Genomic DNA, 21,226 nt, shown 5'->3' on the forward strand with positions numbered 1-21,226 from the left:
GTGCTGCCATTAAAAACCGTTCGATTGATGAAGTATAGAAACCGTCAAATCTAAAACTAATGTTCCTAATTATACTTTCTACGCTATTGAATTATACGAAAGTAGTAAACTTGTGGTTTAAGGTCTTCAAAATAAAGTGTGATTCTACAAATTATTGGTTCCGATTTCCTTTACAAATAAACCCATCTAAAGTGCTATTCATAACTAGTAAAAGAATGCAAACACAAAAGTCAACTTAGGAGGTGCGCATTTTAAGTTTTGGTATTTCCGGCCCAATTCAAACATTAACTAAACGTACATTTTGAAGACGTTGAAAACAAAAAGTTAGACATAAATTAATTATGGGCTATTTCTAGTTTCTATTTGCTACTGCATCTATTTGTAACCAATGGATTTTTAAATGTTCCTTTCGAAAATCTAATTAAGGCACAAATGGATAAAGTTCTGGTGCTTTCAACACTTCTCATTTGTATGGTTTACTTACCAGGTAGTCACACGGTTCTATATGTTTTAGTATGTTGATGTAAAACACAAAATCATTTAAGCAAACAGACTTTGTTATAACAAATTTTGCGTATTCAGGTTTTTGTTGCAGGAGAAACAGAAATAGGAAAAGAAGGCAACAACTTTATACACATACAAAATATACACCGATAAATATTCGTGCGTGTGTTACACCTTTAAAACAAATTGTAGTTTCTAGATCTAGATCTATATCAAAATGTTTGTGCTCCATCTCAACCACTAGCATTATGCTTGTGACATCCTGACTTACCACCTCTATCCCATATCAAATAGCATATAAAGTAAAAATATTTCAGCCATGATATAGACAGGCGGCTTCACTTACTTAACAATTTAGCAAACAAACCGTTTAGTAAAAAACATTAGATAACCAAAGATGAGATACAAACGGCGACAACAAGAGTAAAACATGCGATAATCAACAGCTTAGTTCAGACGCCGACCACAAGAGGGGCGCATCCATTTCTGCTTTATTCTCTTAGTTATTTATATCTTGATTTTCTTTCTTGTTTCAAAATTTCTTTTTTAAATTTCCGAAAAAGGCACCACTGTAAAAAAAAATGCTTACATGGGAGCGGCATTGTTCTCACTACCCTCCCCCAAGTTACGAACTGACTGTACCATACACAAAGCAATATATGTTACGGCCAAAGCCCGAAGTCGGCCAATGTGCGGATTCGCCGGCCAATGCGCACATTGGCCAATATCGCCTCCCATTGACTGGTCAAAGTCCAAAACTTTGCTTGATTTTTGTTTTTGGCCGGCCAATCCGCGGACTGGCCATGGTGGACCGGCCAAAGTCTAAATTAAAAGATCATCTGGCTAGGGACGACCGGCCAAAGTCCGAATTAGAGTATCATGAGCAGATTTTGGTGTTTTTTTTATACCGTAAGGACCATGTAATTAAGTCTTTATTGATTATTCATCAGAGTAAATGACAGAAACATTCATATATTTTATTGTACTATAGTCTCAATCAATCAATATTATAATTTGCTACAACTAGTTGAACTTTTAAGGCATTTAGAATTACATAGTAGCTTGTTATTTTTACACTTGCAGCGATTTTTGTGCACTTAGTTGTGCAATTGCAGCGAGTGTAGCCTTGGCCGCCAGTCAATGATTGTGAAGATGCGATGGTTCGTAGTAATTTTTCGTCAGTGCCAACTGACGACAATAGGAGCAGTTTTTTGTGAAGAATTGAAAACTCACTTCTAGCATACAGTTGTTTTAGAACACCATGTTCCGTTCCTAACTTGTAGAAAGCCCCTCGACGCTCATGACAACTGCAATGACGCTCCGGGGATCACCGCGACCTCTGTCAACATCTGGTATACGGATGCGTACATTGTCATCCACCTCAGCTTTTTAAAATTTTATATTTGATGTTTTAAGCATCTTAGAACCTTGAGTTTGCAAGCTAGTATGAGCTTCTGACCTGTTGTCCATGATGTCTTGTTTATTGTGACACAATCTGCTGGTAATATTTCATCCGTACCCTTCGTCTGCTTCATTGGGTATTCCGCAAATAGCATGGACATCGTTGTCGCAGGTTCCACAAGAAAGGGCTGCACTACAATGTTTTTCACAAACTATACATAATCTGTTGGCCACATTTTTGCCACGGCAGCAGATGTGTTAGCTGAGGATGTCGTTGCGTTTATGGTAATCTCCATTTCTTGTTCAATGTTCTCAATATCTTCCTCAGTAACTAAATTATCGAGATTCATTTATTTTGGCTTTGGCTATGCCTTGGTTTTCCGTGAAATAGTTTAAGTTCAGGACACATGTTCTTTAGTTCAGAAATAACTAAATTAACAAATTAGTAGTATATTAGGTCCCTTTTGGAGCGAATTCTTGGCGGAGGAGTTGGTGGGGATGCGCAAAGACATATAGTAAAATACTCGGGAGCAGGATGCGCGGGTGGCGCAATGACATATAGTAAAATACTCCACCAGCTGCCGCAGGGTGGTGGAGCAGGATGCGCGGGTGGCGCAATGACATATAGTAAAATACTACGCCAACTGGGGTTGGCGGAGGTGGAGGTGTGACGTAATCTCCGTTGACATTGTGACGTAATCAGCGATATTATGACGTAATTATTGACCTTGTGACGTAATCATTGACCTAGTTACGTAATTTTTATACATTTTTTAATGAGTTTTAATGAGTTTTTTAAATTTTTAATTAATTTTTTATTCAAGAGTTACGTAATTTGATTATTTGTTTACTTTTTAATTAATTTTTATTGACTAGTTACGTAATGTGATTTTAATTACTTTGTTTATATTGTGTAATTTTTTATTGACCTAGTTACGTAATTGGATTTTAATGAGTTTGAATTTAATGTTGTAATTTTAATTAATTTTTATTAACGAGTTACGTAATTTGATTATTTGTTTGATTTTAAATTGTTTACTTTGTTTGTTTACTTGTTGTTTAATTTGTTGGTTTGTTTGAACGTATGTATGTTTTAAATAAAAGACTAACACTATCATGTACTAGAACAGTCTTTGTATACCAGCCTTTAACCAGACATGTAACATCTGTTACGTATCGAGCCGCCCGTGAACTTTCCAGGCGCTGGGCGGTTTTTAATGGGTATTATATCGATCGCAGCCGCTGGCCCAGATGATTAATGGCTTTTTTCCCCGCTCGGTTGACGGGTTATGGTAATTAACGACGTACATTAAGTGTCTCTCCGCGAAGCCCGCGTTAAGTGTGGGAACACCTGTTACCACGTTAATCGATTTTACCGAACGCTTTGTTAGCTCCGCGAAGTACTTAGGTCATTATGCAACAGCTGCTGTGCAACAGCTGGGGGTGTAATTAGGTCGATCAGCCGGACATTACCTTGTTGGTTTTCTAGTACGCGTATGCTACACGTATATACACATTCACACACACACACACACACACACACACACACACACACACACACACACACTAAAATTAGAACAAAAGTCTTCTTATATTTTATTTGTTTATTAACGTTTTTCCAATTCATCAAAGGCTTTTAAAATTTCATCCTGTAAACTTAATAGGCGCTCAAAGCAGACGCGACTCATACTAACACCAGAATTTGTAGGAAAATTAAGATCGGTCCCATCTATAAGCTCTCTAAGATTTAAAGTGTTTTTGTTCATGAATTGGCTGACAATCGCCAATTTAAATCCGGTGTGATTCATCGTTCGTATTTCCGTCACTTTATTGTTACCTCTGGCCACAAGTATCCAATCTTCATTAGACATCTTGAAATAATCTTTTATAATTAGTTCCAATAATTTGAAGTGTTAAACGTAATATAATACGATCATTAATATATTGACGATTCGCTGACGCCGAAAAGGGTTGTAATATAACTTTTAAATTTGCACCGCGCGTTTAATCGAAAGAGCTAAGTAGTTAACCGCAAAGCTACCGTTAAGTGTGGCGACAGATGTTACCAAGCGGGTGGTGGTAAGGTGGTGGTAAGGTGGTGGTGGTGGTGGTGGTGGTGGTGGTGGTGGTGGTAAGGTGGTTGATTTTTTAATTAGTTTAATTTTTTAAATTTTAATTATTTTAATTTATTATTTGTTTGAAATTGAGATACATGTACACACACACACACACACACACACATGCGCGCGCGCGAAATTCATACTAGGTCGATAAAGGCGGAGAGAACTTATAGGTATACATTATCATGGTGACAACAAAAGCGATCCTTATTTTATTTATATGAAAGCGTGTTTTCCAAAAAGTGTCACCATGCCGTTGTCATTTTCGCAGCGGGGTTTATTTTAAGTGCACATCGTGCACGCTTGTTTACATTTTAAAACTCGTGTCGCGTGTCTTCCCTAATAGAGAAACGAGAGGAAAGACAACTGTTCTAAAATTAGAACAGCCTTGTTTACAGCCACGAGTTTCGTCCCTTGTGAAAAAATTCGCGTCAGAATCCTTAACTAAACAGTCAATTTCTTTAACAAGTTAAAAAATAATTTAGGAAGACAAGGGTTAACAACATTAGACGCCACCGTTTTTGTTTTCTGTGACGACAAGGCACAATACACTTTTTTATTTTATGTCTCAAGTAGAGGGGTGGGATATTTTTTCTTTGTAAGCGTGTTGTAAACAATGGGTAGAGGAAGCGATTACTAGGTAAGAGGGGAGAGAACGTAACGTACATCGCGATATTTGAAAACATGGCGATGTTTAACCTCAACCAAAAAAGGCAATGAACCTAGAAGGGAGACGAACATATATCTTAGTCTTGCAGCAGATTACCTTCCCATGTTCACTTTAGTATTACAGTTTTCATCAAACTTCTTTTTGACTTGAACTTCGTTAATTTTTAAGAAAGTTTACTTATACATAATACATTACGTCTAATGACAATTTTTTATTTTTACCACTCAATGTATTTTCTTTTTCTATATCTTACATTGTCATCTTAATTTTTGATCACCTTAGTAAAAATTTGCTTAAGATTATAAACTTCAAGTTTTAAAAAACAACAACGTTATAGTACGTCGTGTCAAATGACACACCGTTTAAAATGTCTACATTTAAAGTTCACCAAAATAATGACGTAAAATCTAAATATGATATGACGTTAGCATACATATCATTCAACCTAATCACTCTAAAGTACAAATCAATAATTTTTATTGATTAAGGGGCTGGGTGAGTTATTTTTATCACTATTCGCCCTTCCCCTTCCCTTTGTCCGCAACCCCGTTCCCCTTCTCCCATCCAACCTTGCGTCATCACACTAACCTCAATACCAACCGTTAGATAAACAGACCGTACTACTACTACTACCCGCACTATACCTATTCCATTTAAGAGACAAAGGCTGTATGACAATCCTACAGACAAATATTTATTCAACTAATATCACAACCCCCTAGAAACCACTCCAACAGACTGGGATACATAACTTGTAGACACCACTCCTCGATGAATATCTCTTGCACCCTACCTACATCGACAACTTTGTCCGCCACCCTCGCCCCCGTCCCTAGTATGAACTCGGTTACCAACAATTTCAAAACATGCATGTTCCGAGTTCAAAACCAACCTTCACCGACACTACTATGAACTCGACCCTAACACTTCCAAAACATGCCTGTACTAACTTTGAAACCACCATCGGTGAAAACTTCACCGACCTTAGTATGGACTCTACACCTATCGATTCCAAAACATGCATGTTCCGAGTTCAAAACCAACCTTCACCGACACTAGTATGAACTCGGCTACCAACAATTCCAAAACATGCATGTTCCGAGTTCAAAACCAACCTTCACCGACACTAGTATGAACTCGGCTACCAACAATTCCCAAACATGCATGTAACAACTTTCCAACCTGCCTCAGTGCTAACAAAATTCCCCGACCCTAGTATGAACTCGACTGCCATCAATTCCTAAACATCCATGTACCGACTTTGTAACCTACCTCGGTGAAAACTTCACCGACCTTAGTTTAACTCTACCTAACAATTCCAATGATGCATGTACGAACTTTGTAACCTGCCTCGGTGAAAACACCCCCGTCCCTAGTCTGAACTCGGTTACCAACAATTTCAAAACATGCATGCTCCGAGTTCAAAACCAACCTTCACCGACACTAGTATGAACTCGGCTACCAACAATTCCTAAACATGCATGTACCAACTTTGCAACCTGCCTCGGTGTTAACAAAAACTCCCCTGACCCTAGTATGAACTCGGTTACCAACAATTTCAAAACATACATGTTCCGAGATCAAAACCAACCTTCACCGACACTAGTATGAACTCGGCTACCATCAATTCCTAAACATGCATGTGCTAACTTTGCAACCTGCCTCAGTGTTAGCAAAACTCCCCGACCCTAGTATGGACTCTACACCTACCGATTCCAAAACATGCATGTTCCGAGTTCAAAACCAACCTCGGTGAAAACTTCACCGATCTTAGTTTAACTCTCCCTAACAATTCCAAAACATGCATGGTCTAGATTCGAACCCTGCCTCGGTGAAAACGTCACCGACTCGTGTATAAAATCTGTCCCAACCAACTCCAAACCTTCCCTGGGCACCCGAATAAAAATAACTCACCCAGCCCCTTAATCAATAAAAATTATTGATTTGTACTTTAGAGTGATTAGGTTGAATGATATGTATGCTAACGTCATATCATATTTAGATTTTACGTCATTATTTTGGTGAACTTTAAATGTAGACATTTTAAACGGTGTGTCATTTGACACGACGTACTATAACGTTGTTGTTTTTTAAAACTTGAAGTTTATAATCTTAAGCAAATTTTTACTAAGGTGATCAAAAATTAAGATGACAATGTAAGATATAGAAAAAGAAAATACATTGAGTGGTAAAAATAAAAAATTGTCATTAGACGTAATGTATTATGTATAAGTAAACTTTCTTAAAAATTAACGAAGTTCAAGTCAAAAAGAAGTTTGATGAAAACTGTAATACTAAAGTGAACATGGGAAGGTAATCTGCTGCAAGACTAAGATATATGTTCGTCTCACTTCTAGGTTCATTGCCTTTTTTGGTTGAGGTTAAACATCGCCATGTTTTCAAATATCGCGATGTACGTTACGTTCTCTCCCCTCTTACCTAGTAATCGCTTCCTCTACCCATTGTTTACAACACGCTTACAAAGAAAAAATATCCCACCCCTCTACTTGAGACATAAAATAAAAAAGTGTCTTGTGCCTTGTCGTCACAGAAAACAAAAACGGTGGCGTCTAATGTTGTTAACCCTTGTCTTCCTAAATTATTTTTTAACTTGTTAAAGAAATTGACTGTTTAGTTAAGGATTCTGACGCGAATTTTTTCACAAGGGACGAAACTCGTGGCTGTAAACAAGGCTGTTCTAATTTTAGAACAGTTGTCTTTCCTCTCGTTTCTCTATTAGGGAAGACACGCGACACGAGTTTTAAAATGTAAACAAGCGTGCACGATGTGCACTTAAAATAAACCCCGCTGCGAAAATGACAACGGCATGGTGACACTTTTTGGAAAACACGCTTTCATATAAATAAAATAAGGATCGCTTTTGTTGTCACCATGATAATGTATACCTATAAGTTCTCTCCGCCTTTATCGACCTAGTATGAATTTCGCGCGCGCGCATGTGTGTGTGTGTGTGTGTGTGTGTACATGTATCTCAATTTCAAACAAATAATAAATCAAAATAATTAAAATTTAAAAAATTAAACTAATTAAAAAATCAACCACCTTACCACCACCACCACCACCACCACCACCACCACCACCACCTTACCACCACCTTACCACCACCCGCTTGGTAACATCTGTCGCCACACTTAACGGTAGCTTTGCGGTTAACTACTTAGCTCTTTCGATTAAACGCGCGGTGCAAATTTAAAAGTTATATTACAACCCTTTTCGGCGTCAGCGAATCGTCAATATATTAATGATCGTATTATATTACGTTTAACACTTCAAATTATTGGAACTAATTATAAAAGATTATTTCAAGATGTCTAATGAAGATTGGATACTTGTGGCCAGAGGTAACAATAAAGTGACGGAAATACGAACGATGAATCACACCGGATTTAAATTGGCGATTGTCAGCCAATTCATGAACAAAAACACTTTAAATCTTAGAGAGCTTATAGATGGGACCGATCTTAATTTTCCTACAAATTCTGGTGTTAGTATGAGTCGCGTCTGCTTTGAGCGCCTATTAAGTTTACAGGATGAAATTTTAAAACCCTTTGATGAATTGGAAAAACGTTAATAAACAAATAAAATATAAGAAGACTTTTGTTCTAATTTTAGTGTGTGTGTGTGTGTGTGTGTGTGTGTGTGTGTGTGTGTGTGTGTGTGTGTGTGTGTGTGTGAATGTGTATATACGTGTAGCATACGCGTACTAGAAAACCAACAAGGTAATGTCCGGCTGATCGACCTAATTACACCCCCAGCTGTTGCACAGCAGCTGTTGCATAATGACCTAAGTACTTCGCGGAGCTAACAAAGCGTTCGGTAAAATCGATTAACGTGGTAACAGGTGTTCCCACACTTAACGCGGGCTTCGCGGAGAGACACTTAATGTACGTCGTTAATTACCATAACCCGTCAACCGAGCGGGGAAAAAAGCCATTAATCATCTGGGCCAGCGGCTGCGATCGATATAATACCCATTAAAAACCGCCCAGCGCCTGGAAAGTTCACGGGCGGCTCGATACGTAACAGATGTTACATGTCTGGTTAAAGGCTGGTATACAAAGACTGTTCTAGTACATGATAGTGTTAGTCTTTTATTTAAAACATACATACGTTCAAACAAACCAACAAATTAAACAACAAGTAAACAAACAAAGTAAACAATTTAAAATCAAACAAATAATCAAATTACGTAACTCGTTAATAAAAATTAATTAAAATTACAACATTAAATTCAAACTCATTAAAATCCAATTACGTAACTAGGTCAATAAAAAATTACACAATATAAACAAAGTAATTAAAATCACATTACGTAACTAGTCAATAAAAATTAATTAAAAAGTAAACAAATAATCAAATTACGTAACTCTTGAATAAAAAATTAATTAAAAATTTAAAAAACTCATTAAAACTCATTAAAAAATGTATAAAAATTACGTAACTAGGTCAATGATTACGTCACAAGGTCAATAATTACGTCATAATATCGCTGATTACGTCACAATGTCAACGGAGATTACGTCACACCTCCACCTCCGCCAACCCCAGTTGGCGTAGTATTTTACTATATGTCATTGCGCCACCCGCGCATCCTGCTCCACCACCCTGCGGCAGCTGGTGGAGTATTTTACTATATGTCATTGCGCCACCCGCGCATCCTGCTCCCGAGTATTTTACTATATGTCTTTGCGCATCCCCACCAACTCCTCCGCCAAGAATTCGCTCCAAAAGGGACCTAATATACTACTCAAATTCTCTGACATTATCTGATTAAGCACACTCTGAGCAGCAATAGTCGTGAAGATATCCAGCAGCTGGTAAGCAACTTTTTCTGCTCTTTTGGTTTCCAAAGCTCACAATAATATGAACTTGGTTAAATGATCCTGGTAACTTTGCATATCAATAAGACGCCGACTGTCTTTGAATTTGTTCTTTGATAATTGTTTCACCTCGTCATCATGGAGGAGGCTGTCACATACAGTTGTAGCCCATATATAGAAACTAGCATGGATTTACATGTTTTCTTTTGACAGCCATCTGCTAAGCCTGTCTCGTGGTCCATATCGCCTTGCATATATAATGCTATACAAACAAGAGCTAAACAATACGTTACTCATAATGAAACCGCACCCAGAATAATGAAAACGCGATCACAACGTAGTATAGATAGAACATTGACCAGGACATACCGGCCAGTGCACGCATTGGCCGGCCAATCTACAAAGTACGCTGTCAAGTTTAAGCGCTTCCGACTTTGGCCAGTACGTCCCGGCCAGTGCGCGCATTGGCCGGCCAATGTACAAAATACACTCTCAGTGCTAAGTTCTTCGGGCCTTGGCCAAGAGAGCCGGCCAAAGTGCGCATTGGCCGGCCAATGCGGGCTTTGACCGTAACATATACATTTTTAACGGAGATGCCAAGAAATGTGATATTTTATAAAGTATCAGTTTTTTTTTTTAAAAATGCAGATTACGATTTAAAATATCTCAATTTTAAAAGTTTAACTTCCAGCTAATATAAAGAAAACAGATCTAGTTATTTTAATTATTGCTAAGTCATTAATTCATGAAAAATATTTTTTCTACAGATATACTAAACTGCATACCAAGATTTCCTATGGAAATCGAAGGATTTGAGAAAGATTGTGTCAATTATAGTTGCCGCTACACCGGAAGAATTTTAGGGCACGTTGACATCTATCAAGAGAATTTGACTTTCCCCGTGGTGGAATACACATCGACGATAAGTATTTTTTATTGTGTAGGAAAGTTCGACTGCTCTGATGGCTCGCGTGATTGGACTCCGGTTAGTTTCTTTAACTTCTTTTTATTATTTTTTTTTATTTTAAGCTCATTACATGGATAAAATGAAATTATAATTTTGGAAAATTAAAAAAAAATTAAAACCAGGGCGTTTCACTCGGATAAAACAGAAAAAAACCTAATAAAATACGTTAGGCAATGAACCGTTACACAATAAAATAAAGACCGCAAAACTTTAAAACTAAGCGGGAGTGATCTCCACGACACAAACTACAATATAATACATATATATACAATTTCTTCAGCATAACAAATGGTACTAAAATTTTCCTATTCACAGACTTCCACTCACAATCACACACAAACAAGCATACAGACAAAATTGCAAAACTGAGTTTTTTTCCGACTCAGGGAAGTGCAAAACTTTGACAAATCTTGCTTTCGGTATTTTGCACAATCACAATGCAGTAGTACTTCGAGTTACTAGTTTAATTCGTTCCATAACACAATTCTCCAAGTTTTACACCTCCACGAGTCGGAAAAACTTATATTTGCAATTGTGTCTGTATGTCTTTCTCTCTCTGTATGTGGTGTGTGTGTGTGTTTTTTTTTTAACACATATGAGGCAGATGAAATAGAGTTTATTTCAATGACCTCGGCACACTGTGGGTAGGGGGATAGTGTGTTCAGCACTCAACCGATTCGCCTTTGTTTCCCTAACGTCACAGGTACCCAGAGGCGTAGCGACCCTTCCCGGCGCCCGGGGACAAACTTCCGATTTGCACGCCCCCCTCAAACTTTTCATTGGCACCCCCCTCAAACTTTCGATTTGCACCCCCCCCCCCCCTCGAACTTTTCATTTGCACCCCCCCTTCAAACTTTCAATTTGGCGCCCCCCCCTAAGGTCGGCGCCCGGGGACATATGTCCCCCCCCCCGCCCCCCCCCCCCCCCTCGCTACGCTACTGCAGGTACCCATCAGAGTTGGGTGTACTTTTGGACGTCCTTGAGACTCCAGCTCGGTATATTACCTCATTGAAGAAAAAAAAATTACAAACCACTCCCACTATCTCTTCGTGTTATATGATATTTGCATAATAATTAGCTTGTTCATCACTGAAGTTTACCCGCAAATCTCGTAATCTGATCCAGAGCTCGAGTGCCTGGGTCGTCCATGAGTCCACTCAGCTTGAATGGTTAGGCCTACCCGGCTCACGTTAAGGAAAGTAAAGGCTGCTAGGCTGAGAACTGACTACACAATTCGTTTGCCGAGATAATGAAAACTCTACTTTACCTACCGTATAGTCCGTCATTATTTCTTTTTAAAAAGTCAGAATGCATTAACTACTACTGACGTTTTAATATCCCTTTTATTGCAGCTTTGTGATATATTCTGGTTTAGAAACCCACTAAATTGTGTAAACAATGACTACTACCCCTGTTTCTGCTCAGGAACGTTTCCCATGAAATTCAAATTTTACCCAATAATTGGAAATGCTTACTACCGGCTTGGACTGTTTAATGGCAAAACGCGCCCAAAACCAGCTGATTACGGCAAAGTGTTTGATCCAAGAAATATAACAAGTAGCTATACTTTTAACAGTTTTTAAAAATATTTTTGATAGGAATATTACTAGCTGTCGTTAAGTAATTATTTATATTTGCATTCCAAAATGTAATTTAAATTAAAACGAAACAAATTAGAACAGAATTGTATAATATGAGACCAGTATACTACCTCCATGTCAATAACCCCCCCCCCCCCACACACACACACTCCCCCACCCCCGAGGTCAATAATTTACTTGTCAATTACCACGTCACAATTCGAAACGACGTACTTCCAAATCTGTGAATTTCACTGCAACTTTTATTAATAGTAGCAGCTTCAATAGCAAGTTGCGAGCGGTCGTTCAGCATATAAAAACTTATTTTGTCGCAATTACGTGCGTCAATGGGTCAAGATCGTCGCAGTGATCTTGCTCTTCTTAGCGTTGAAAGAGAAACATTGGAAAAAATATATTTTGATTGCGTAATTGACCAGTTTGCGACTATGAAATCAAGAAAAATAAATCTTTTGTTTTAACTATGTCAACCAGTATACGACATTGACTGAGTGGGTCATTCACTATAATTTCTATGAATTTGCTTCTTTAAATACAATGTTTTATTAAAATTGTGTTTTCTTATTTAATGTAATAGAAAAATTTGATTACACGGGGAGGGGGCTGGGGCGCCATAGTTCGTCCCTTGGCGCAAAATATCATAGCTACACTTCTGCGTTCCAATTTAGTCGGCGAAAAAGCGCGCTCCCCCACCCGCACATCTAGGAAAAGCTGGAAAGCGATTTTTTCCGGTTTCTGTTTCTTAAGAGTATTTGCTTTTCATTTACACAGATAAGGTAGAAAACAGTTAAACCAGTATGTAAATTATGTTAAATTTCTTGACTGCAACTAAAATGAGCTTTTAATTATTTTTTTCCAACCCATTTCTGCGGGGAAATATGTACCCCCCCCCCCTTCTCGCTCAGCTTCTAATTTGAACAATTTATAATAGCACCATAAAATGAAAGTCTGTCTCTGCGGGTGTCTGTCTATTTGGCAGAGATAAAATGTGAATAGGATACAAATGAATAATTAGCATGGCTTTGAAGCTACATCATGTTTAAAACCCCGTCCACAGGTGTGTGGGATCCGATTGAAGAGTTCCAGGTATTTTTTAAAGGTAAACAATGGGAATTTTCAGTCAACGAAGGCCGCCTATTACATTCAGGTACATGCTTTGTGTATTTTATTTTATTTTTCTAATCTTTTGTTTATATGCTCTACAAGGTAATGATTTTAAAAAAAAAACTTTTAATTCGAAAAAAAAATTCATATTAGCATGGCATCTGCAAGATTGCAATTAAATACTACACATTAATTTGACACTACAATACTTAGTTGATAACAGTTATTGAGAAATTATTTTTAGTTTCCCCCTCTCCGTCACTTTTTCTAGTAAATTATTTGAATAAAATTTGACCCCTGGAGTGTCACTTACAAAATCAATACTTTAAAACAGTCCAGAGATAATATCTTAAACCAATGATCGGAATATCGCGTTGTCAGTTAAAACAACAAATGTTTACGTTCTTCTACAGAGTCTGTTTTCTTGGGAATCGGAGCTCTGTGCGCTTTTCTATTAGCCTAGAAACAGCTTGCTTAGAAACAATGACACCCTAATTAAAGGAGGTTGGGTGTTCGTGCTTTCATCGTCGGATCTTTGGTGGAGAAATCGCTAGTATTTAAACTTGCTATCTTCTCTTTTATTGTTGCATTTAGTAATCATTTAATTGAATCTTTCAACAAAATTTCAATGACTAATCTAAATACTAATTCGATTAAATATTAGATAGTATTGCATTGTCTTCGGAGGAGAATGTATCTGTAAAAAATGGCTGCATTAGAAGTTTGTAAAAAGTAAGCTACAGGAAGATTTGCCCAAAAAAAAGCCACAATAAAAAAATATAATTTATAAAAATTGCGCATTTGGGAAACGAGATGTCTGGGTGAGTGGGGGGGGGGGGGGGTGGAAATTAAAATAGGTTAAAAACATGACGTTATAATATGGAACCACAGAAGGCTAAATAGCATCAGAGCGTTAAATATGTTTTCAAAGAATTCCAATAATACTTATACATCTACTTAGACGTAACAATATATGTTTATTTTTAATTAATAATTTTATAAATCTTTGAATAATTTTTTTTGTTATGTATGACAATTTCGTAACAAAGAGAAAATATGAAGAGCTTACAAGAAAAGAGTTGCACTAAAAAGAGAAAACTATTACTTACTATAATGTTGCACTAAAAAGAGAAAACTATTACTTACTATAATGTTGCTCTAAAAAGAGAAAACTATTACTTACTATAATGTACTGTAAGAACAACCGGCGATATGAGGTAGTTGGGGGCTACTAGATCTATGACGTCATACCACGATGTCGCTTCATAGAACAAGACAATATAATATTTTCCTTCTTGATTCATCTTTCTCCTGTAACAGCTTCTACCAAAGTACAGTTCTTGAGACATTCTGCTTGATTTAGTTTTTGAAAGTTGGATCTCTCCGTTGGTACCCTATCACAAACAAATCGTTTAAATGTAATAAATGTCGGATTGGGTGACAGTTTTAAAATAACAGTGTTTGCATTTTGCTAATTATTTTTTATTCAAAATTTCAACTGATAAAATTAGGAATGTTTTTAAACAATTGTGTTTTCTCATTATTTTAATATTTTAATGAATAATTGTAAATGGCGGTTTAAGATGCAGATTATTGTGCGAAAAATGCATCAAATTTATTTCTTAGGACTGAGTAATGATAACTAACTCACGTAACCGCAAATACAGAGATGAAGTGGGGGTGGGGATTTGATTAACAAGAGAAACTTATGATTTAAAATCTTGCAGTGGGTAATCTAATCAAGAATTATATTTATCTGTTGAACAAAATAAAATGAACAGGATATAAATAAATACTTGTATTTAATACAACAGACGTGGTGTCTTACAATACATCTAGTTGTGAGTTATTAGCTAATACTTTAAACAAACAAAATATATAAGTCATGGGGTATATTTATATTTAAAAATAAAACAACAACAATTAATTAGAAATCCTTTAAGCATTTATAACATTTTTCAATTAATTCAATGGGTTATTAGTAAAACCGGGATATTAATTTAAGTAATAAATAAAATACACTTTGCTAGACACATTTTCTTTTTATTTAAGTTAATGTAGATGAAACTATTAGGCAATGCTCTTAACTTAGAAGCTCTTTACAATATATATTTTCAAGTAATACAAATAAATTATGAGAAAAAAATCACTTACGTCTTCTGTTTCTTGATGATTGGACGCTGTTGTGCCTAAAAATAATGGGAACATCTTACACAACTTGTTACAAATATTCAAGTATTTTAAAGTACTAGATAAATTTCAAGGGAAAATAACCAAAACATTTGACATAAGGTAACGGAATCCAGCGCGGTTACTCAAGTGGTATTTAATACACCGCAAACTTTCTTAAACGATTAACGTACACACATAGCAATAGTAAACACCAAGTGCAGCATGCATCCAGTGTTTCTTTCAGGGAGAGGGAGGGAGAGAGTTGATGAACACATTTTTTGCAGGGGGGGGGCGCTGGTAAAATTATATTTTATTTTTCTATATAAATTATATTTTGTTCGAGTTGCGGGGTGGGACAGAAAAGCTTCGGCAATGACGTTATAGTAAATAGGAACTTAAAAAACAAATTTAAAATGTACATAAAAATGAAAAGTAAAGTAAAAAATCCTGTTTAGACAAAGCGATTTATTTAGCAGATGTATTAGAGTTCTTGACCTCGGTATATGAAGTGAAGGTGTGGTCAGCACTTAAATCTACCATATTTACTTTCCTTAACATGAGTTAGGTACCCTTTAGAGCTGGGTGGACTCAGGTACGCTTTACTGACTTGTACCCGTTTCGGACTAGAGACTTTCGGGTTAGCAGCCTAGCGCTCTACCGCTTATGCCACGCCGTCACATTATCATATACATACCTATGTTTAAAGTCAGGATGATCACAGTTAAAATTATCAGAGTTAGCCTCCTTAGATTTGGTGACAGGGGCGCCATAATGCCGCTCTGGGTGCGACTCACCACTGTGAGAAGAAAAAGTTTCATTAAACACATTCATCTGTATAATCCCAGATTTCAATCATCACAGTCTAACTTGTATAATCACGGATTTTAATCGTCAAAGCCTAATTTGTATTGTGTTACATATTAGCGGCGGGCCTATATTCACACAAACCAAAAAATAAACTCTTTTACAACCGAATGCTTACTTTTATAGTTGCAGACTAGCTGTGGGCCTATATTCACACAAACCAAAAAATAAACTCTTTTACAACCGAATGCTTTTATAGTAGCAGAATAGCTGTGGGCCTATATTCACACAAACCAAAAAATAAACTCTTTTACAACCGAATGCTTACTTTTATAGTTGCAGACTAGCTGTGGGCCTATATTCACACAAACCAAAAAACAAACTCTTTTACAACCGAATGCTTACTTTTATAGTTGCAGACTAGCTGTGGGCCTATATTCACACAAACCAAAAAATAAACTCTTTTATAACCGAATGCTTTTATAGTTGCAGAATAGCTGTGGGCCTATATTCACACAAACCAAAAAATAAACTCTTTTACAACCGAATGCTTACTTTTATAGTTGCAGACTAGCTGTGGGCCTATATTCACACAAACCAAAAAATAAACTCTTTTACAACCGAATGCTTACTTTTATAGTTACAGACTAGCTGTGGGCCTATATTCACACAAACCAAAAAATAAACTCTTTTACAACCGAATGCTTACTTTTATAGTTACAGACTAGCTGTGGGCCTATATTCACACAAACCAAAAAATAAACTCTTTTATAACCGAATGCTTTTATAGTTGCAGAATAGCTGTGGGCCTATATTCACACAAACCAAAAAATAAACTCTTTTACAACCGAATGCTTACTTTTATAGTTGCAGACTAGCTGTGGGCCTATATTCACACAAACCAAAAAATAAACTCTTTTACAACCGAATGCTTACTTTTATAGTTACAGACTAGCTGTGGGCCTATATTCACACAAACCAAAAAATAAACTCTTTTACAACCGAATGCTTTCTTTTATAGTTACAGACTAGCCTATATTCACAAATCAATTGTATAAATATACGAACTATCTGGTATATTTACAAACGAAATTGTATAATAAAAGACTAATTTACAGACAAAGCCTAAATTTATCGTCACAGACTAGACTGTGTCTACAACCACTAACTGAAGTGTAGGGAGAAATGGTGGGCTGAGTTTCGTTTTCTATTTTAAGTGGGGGGGGGGGGGGGGTTGTAGGAGGGAGAGGTTGGGTGTTGCGTGGGACTGATGGAAGGATTCTTGTTTACTCGTTGATGCCCGTTTAAATTTCTTAATGTGTGCTGATTTAAATTATCAACGACCCCAGATGTGTTTGTAGGCTTGATCCCTGTATTATCTATTGCTAAATGATGCCGTGTTAGAAAATCAGCTGTTGTTTTAAAGACTGATTTTGGCGTTGTCGGAGTGGTAAAGCTTAAGTTAAGTCTGCTACACCGAAAACACTAGAACAGATGAGGCTCGTTAGCTGGGGGACAGCAACCCATCTAAATGGAGAACCCCAGAACAGACGAGGCTCGTTAAAGCAACCCATCTAAGTAGAAAACCCCAGAACAGATGAGGCTCGTTAGCTGGGGGACAGCAACCCATCTAAGTGGAGAACCCAAGAACAGATGAGGCTCGTTAGCTGGGGGACAGCAACTCATCTAAGTAGAAAACCCCAGAACAGATGAGGCTCGTTAGCTAGGGGACAGCAACTCATCTAAGTAGAAAACCCCAGAACAGATTAGGCTCGTTAGCTGGAGGATAGCAACCTATCAAAGTGGAGAAACCCAGAACAGATGAGGCTCGTTAGCTAGGGGACAGCAACCCATCTAATTGGAGAACCCACGAACAGATGAGGCTCGTTAGCTGGAGGATAGCAACCTATCAAAGTGGAGAAACCCAGAACAGATGAGACTCGTTAGCTGGGGGACAGCAACCCATCTAAGTGAGAAAATTCCAAAATCAAACTAGCACTTGTTTGTTTCTAGGTAGACAGAGGCTTCGGAAGCAAATCCAGAAAGAAAAGCAGGCTGAAGTTAGAGTCAACTGGCCTTAGTTACACACCATGTTAATTGCACTGGAGGGAATCGCGATGCAGTTAAGAACGAAAAGAAATTTTCTTCATTAGGCTTACTGGGATTTTATTCATTAGGCCCTTTGGGACATTAGGCCCACTGGGATTTGCTCCAGTCCAACCCTGATTGTAATATTGTCATAAAATATTGTCATGCGAGTAAGTCTACAAAATCTTCAGCTCACATTTCCAACGCTAGCCATAGGTACTGTCCAGTAGCGTAGCGAGGGGGCGGGGGGGGGGACGGGACATATGTCCCCGGGCGCCGACCTTAGGGGGCGCCAAAATGGGTTGGAAAAATAAATTGAAAGGTTGAGAGGGGTGCAAATCGAAAGTTGAAACGCGGGGGGGGGGGGAGTGCAAATCAAAATCTCGAGGGGGGGGAGTGCAAATCGAAATCTCGAGGGGGGGGGGTGCAAATCGAAAGTTTGAGAGGGGGGGGGGGTGCAAATCTAAATCTTGAGGGGGGTGCAAATCGAAAAGTTTGCCCCCGGGCGCCGTGAAGGGTCGCTACGCCTCTGGTACTGTCTTAACCTAATCGATTAATTGAAGAAAAAGGAAAGAAGAAACGAGAAACTGATAGATAAAGAAAACTATATATTTATAAAAGTTTCGTCCAATAAAATCGTGAATAGTTATTTAACTAATAAAACGGAGAATATGGAAATAATAGTCAAATTTTAAATTAGTAAAGCATGTAATTAAATGGGGGTGGGGTCTTTCGTGAGAAGGAAAGAAAATTATCGCCTGATAAATATTATAAGGTATTACAAAGATATTTTATAATCAATGAGAGAGGCATATAAACAGTTTTAAGAAGTGTGTTTATTAAATGTGAGAAACATATATCAGAAAAAAAATGTATGTTCGTAATTCGTGCGGGGAAGGGGGGGGGGGGTATAAAAGTTGACGAGGTGTTTATGGCTCTTCTGTGACCTGGGCTGTTGTTTATTATTGCTGATCAACAGCCTGACGCCATTGTCCCAAAGGCTCTGTCAGAAGCGATGACATCTTTATGTTGAAATTATGGTGACACAGCTCTGTCACTAATGGTGATACAGCTCTGTCACTAATGGTGACATAGCTCTGTCACTAATGGTGACACATCTCTGTCACTAATGGTGACACAGCTCTGTCACTAATGGTGACACAGCTATGTCACTAATGGTGACACAGCTCTGTCACTAATGGTGACACAGCTCTGTCACTAATGGTGACACAGCTCTGTCACTAATGGTGACACAGCTCTGTCACTAATGGTGACACACCATTCTTAGCAAAAACCCTGTGACAGTCCAAGTAACAGGCACATAGCTACCAAATGCTAATGATAGCAATGACTCCAATTAACCAATTAACAGACATACAGCTACCGAATTCTAATGATAGCAATGACTCCAATTAACCAATTAACAGACATACAGCTACCAAATGCTAATGATAGCAATGACTCCAATTAACCAATTAACAGATATACAGCTACCAAATGCTAATGATAGCAATGACTCCAATTAACAGACATACAGCTACGGAATTCTTATGATAGCAATGACTCCGATTAACAGGCATACAGCTACCAAATGCTAATGATAGCAATGACTCCGATTAACAGACATACAGCTACCGAATGCAAATGATAGCAATGACTCCAATTAACCAATTAACAGACATACAGTTACCAAATGCTAATGATAGCAATGACTCCAATTAACCAATTAACAGATATACAGCTACCAAATGCTAATGATAGCAATGACTCCGATTAACAGACATACAGCTACTAAATGCTAATGATAGCAATGACTCCAACTAACCAATTAACAGACATACAGCTACCAAATGCTAATGATAGCAATGACTCCGATTAACAGACATACAGCTACCAAATGCTAATGATAGCAATGACTCCAATTAACAAATTAACAAACATACAGCTACCAAATGCTAATGATAGCAATGACTCCAATTAACCAATTAACAGACATACAGCTACCGAATTCTAATGATAGCAATGACTCCAATTAACAAATTAACAGACATACAGCTACCAAATGCTAATGATAGCAATGACTCCAATTAACCAATTAACAGACATACAGCTACCGAATTCTAATGATAGCAATGACTCCAATTAACAAATTAACAGACATACAGCTACCAAATGCTAATGATAGCAATGACTCCAATTAACCAATTAACAGACATACAGCTACCGAATTCTAATGATAGCAATGACTCCAATTAACAGACATACAGCTACCAAATGCTAATGATAGCAATGACTCCGATTAACAGACATACAGCTACCAAATGCTAATGATAGCAATGACTCCGATTAACAGGCATACAGCTACCAAATGCTAATGATAGCAATGACTCCGATTAACAGGCATACAGCTACCAAATGCAAATGATAGCAATGACTCTAATTAACCAATTAACACACATACAGTTACCAAATGCTAATGATAGCAATGACTCCGATTAACAGACATACAGCTACCAAATGCTGATGATAGCAATGACTCCGATTAACAGACATACAGCTACCAAATGCTAATGATAGCAATGACTCCGATTAACAGACATACAGCTACCAAATGCTATTGATAGCAATGACTCCAATTAACCAATTAACAGACATACAGCTACCAAATGCTAATGATAGCAATGACTCCAATTAACAGACATACAGCTACCAAATGCTAATGATAGCAATGACTCCAATTAACAGACATACAGCTACAAATTGGCATTACTACCTGCAGAAAAATGACATACTACATTGGAAATCGAGTAGGTGGATAAGGAAATTAATTTTTCGATAAGGCAAAGGAAATTTAAATTTAAATCTCAACCTTCAAGCTAGCATATACAGAAGAACAAACCCCCCAACCTTTTGGATACAAACATAGGTTAATTGAGTGTGTGGCTAAAATACTCTGC

The 21,226-nt window shown here is 37.4% G+C and overlaps 2 protein-coding genes across 2 annotated transcripts in view; one reads left to right on the forward strand and one right to left on the reverse strand.

The window, feature by feature from the left end:
• LOC131931091 (uncharacterized) overlaps nucleotides 1-14,554 on the reverse strand; it is a 41,127-nt gene extending 26,573 nt beyond the window's left edge. Inside the window, exon 1 of the mRNA XM_059287794.1 lies at nucleotides 14,389-14,554. Within this exon, the coding sequence (XP_059143777.1) occupies nucleotides 14,389-14,554 (166 nt within the window). The remainder of the gene's footprint in view (nucleotides 1-14,388) is intronic.
• LOC131931079 (uncharacterized) lies at nucleotides 293-14,027 on the forward strand. Its single transcript, XM_059287775.1, has 5 exons — nucleotides 293-487; nucleotides 10,304-10,521; nucleotides 11,856-12,060; nucleotides 13,159-13,248; nucleotides 13,619-14,027. The coding sequence occupies exons 1-5, from the start codon at nucleotides 433-435 to the stop codon at nucleotides 13,666-13,668; spliced, it is 618 nt and encodes a 205-aa protein (XP_059143758.1). The 5' UTR covers nucleotides 293-432; the 3' UTR covers nucleotides 13,669-14,027.
• Nucleotides 14,555-21,226: the final 6,672 nt, after the last annotated feature.

This window comes from Physella acuta, unplaced genomic scaffold, assembly GCF_028476545.2.
Source record: "Physella acuta isolate Inbredline_101_S28 unplaced genomic scaffold, ASM2847654v3 ptg001889l, whole genome shotgun sequence".
NCBI lineage: Eukaryota > Metazoa > Mollusca > Gastropoda > Physidae > Physella > Physella acuta.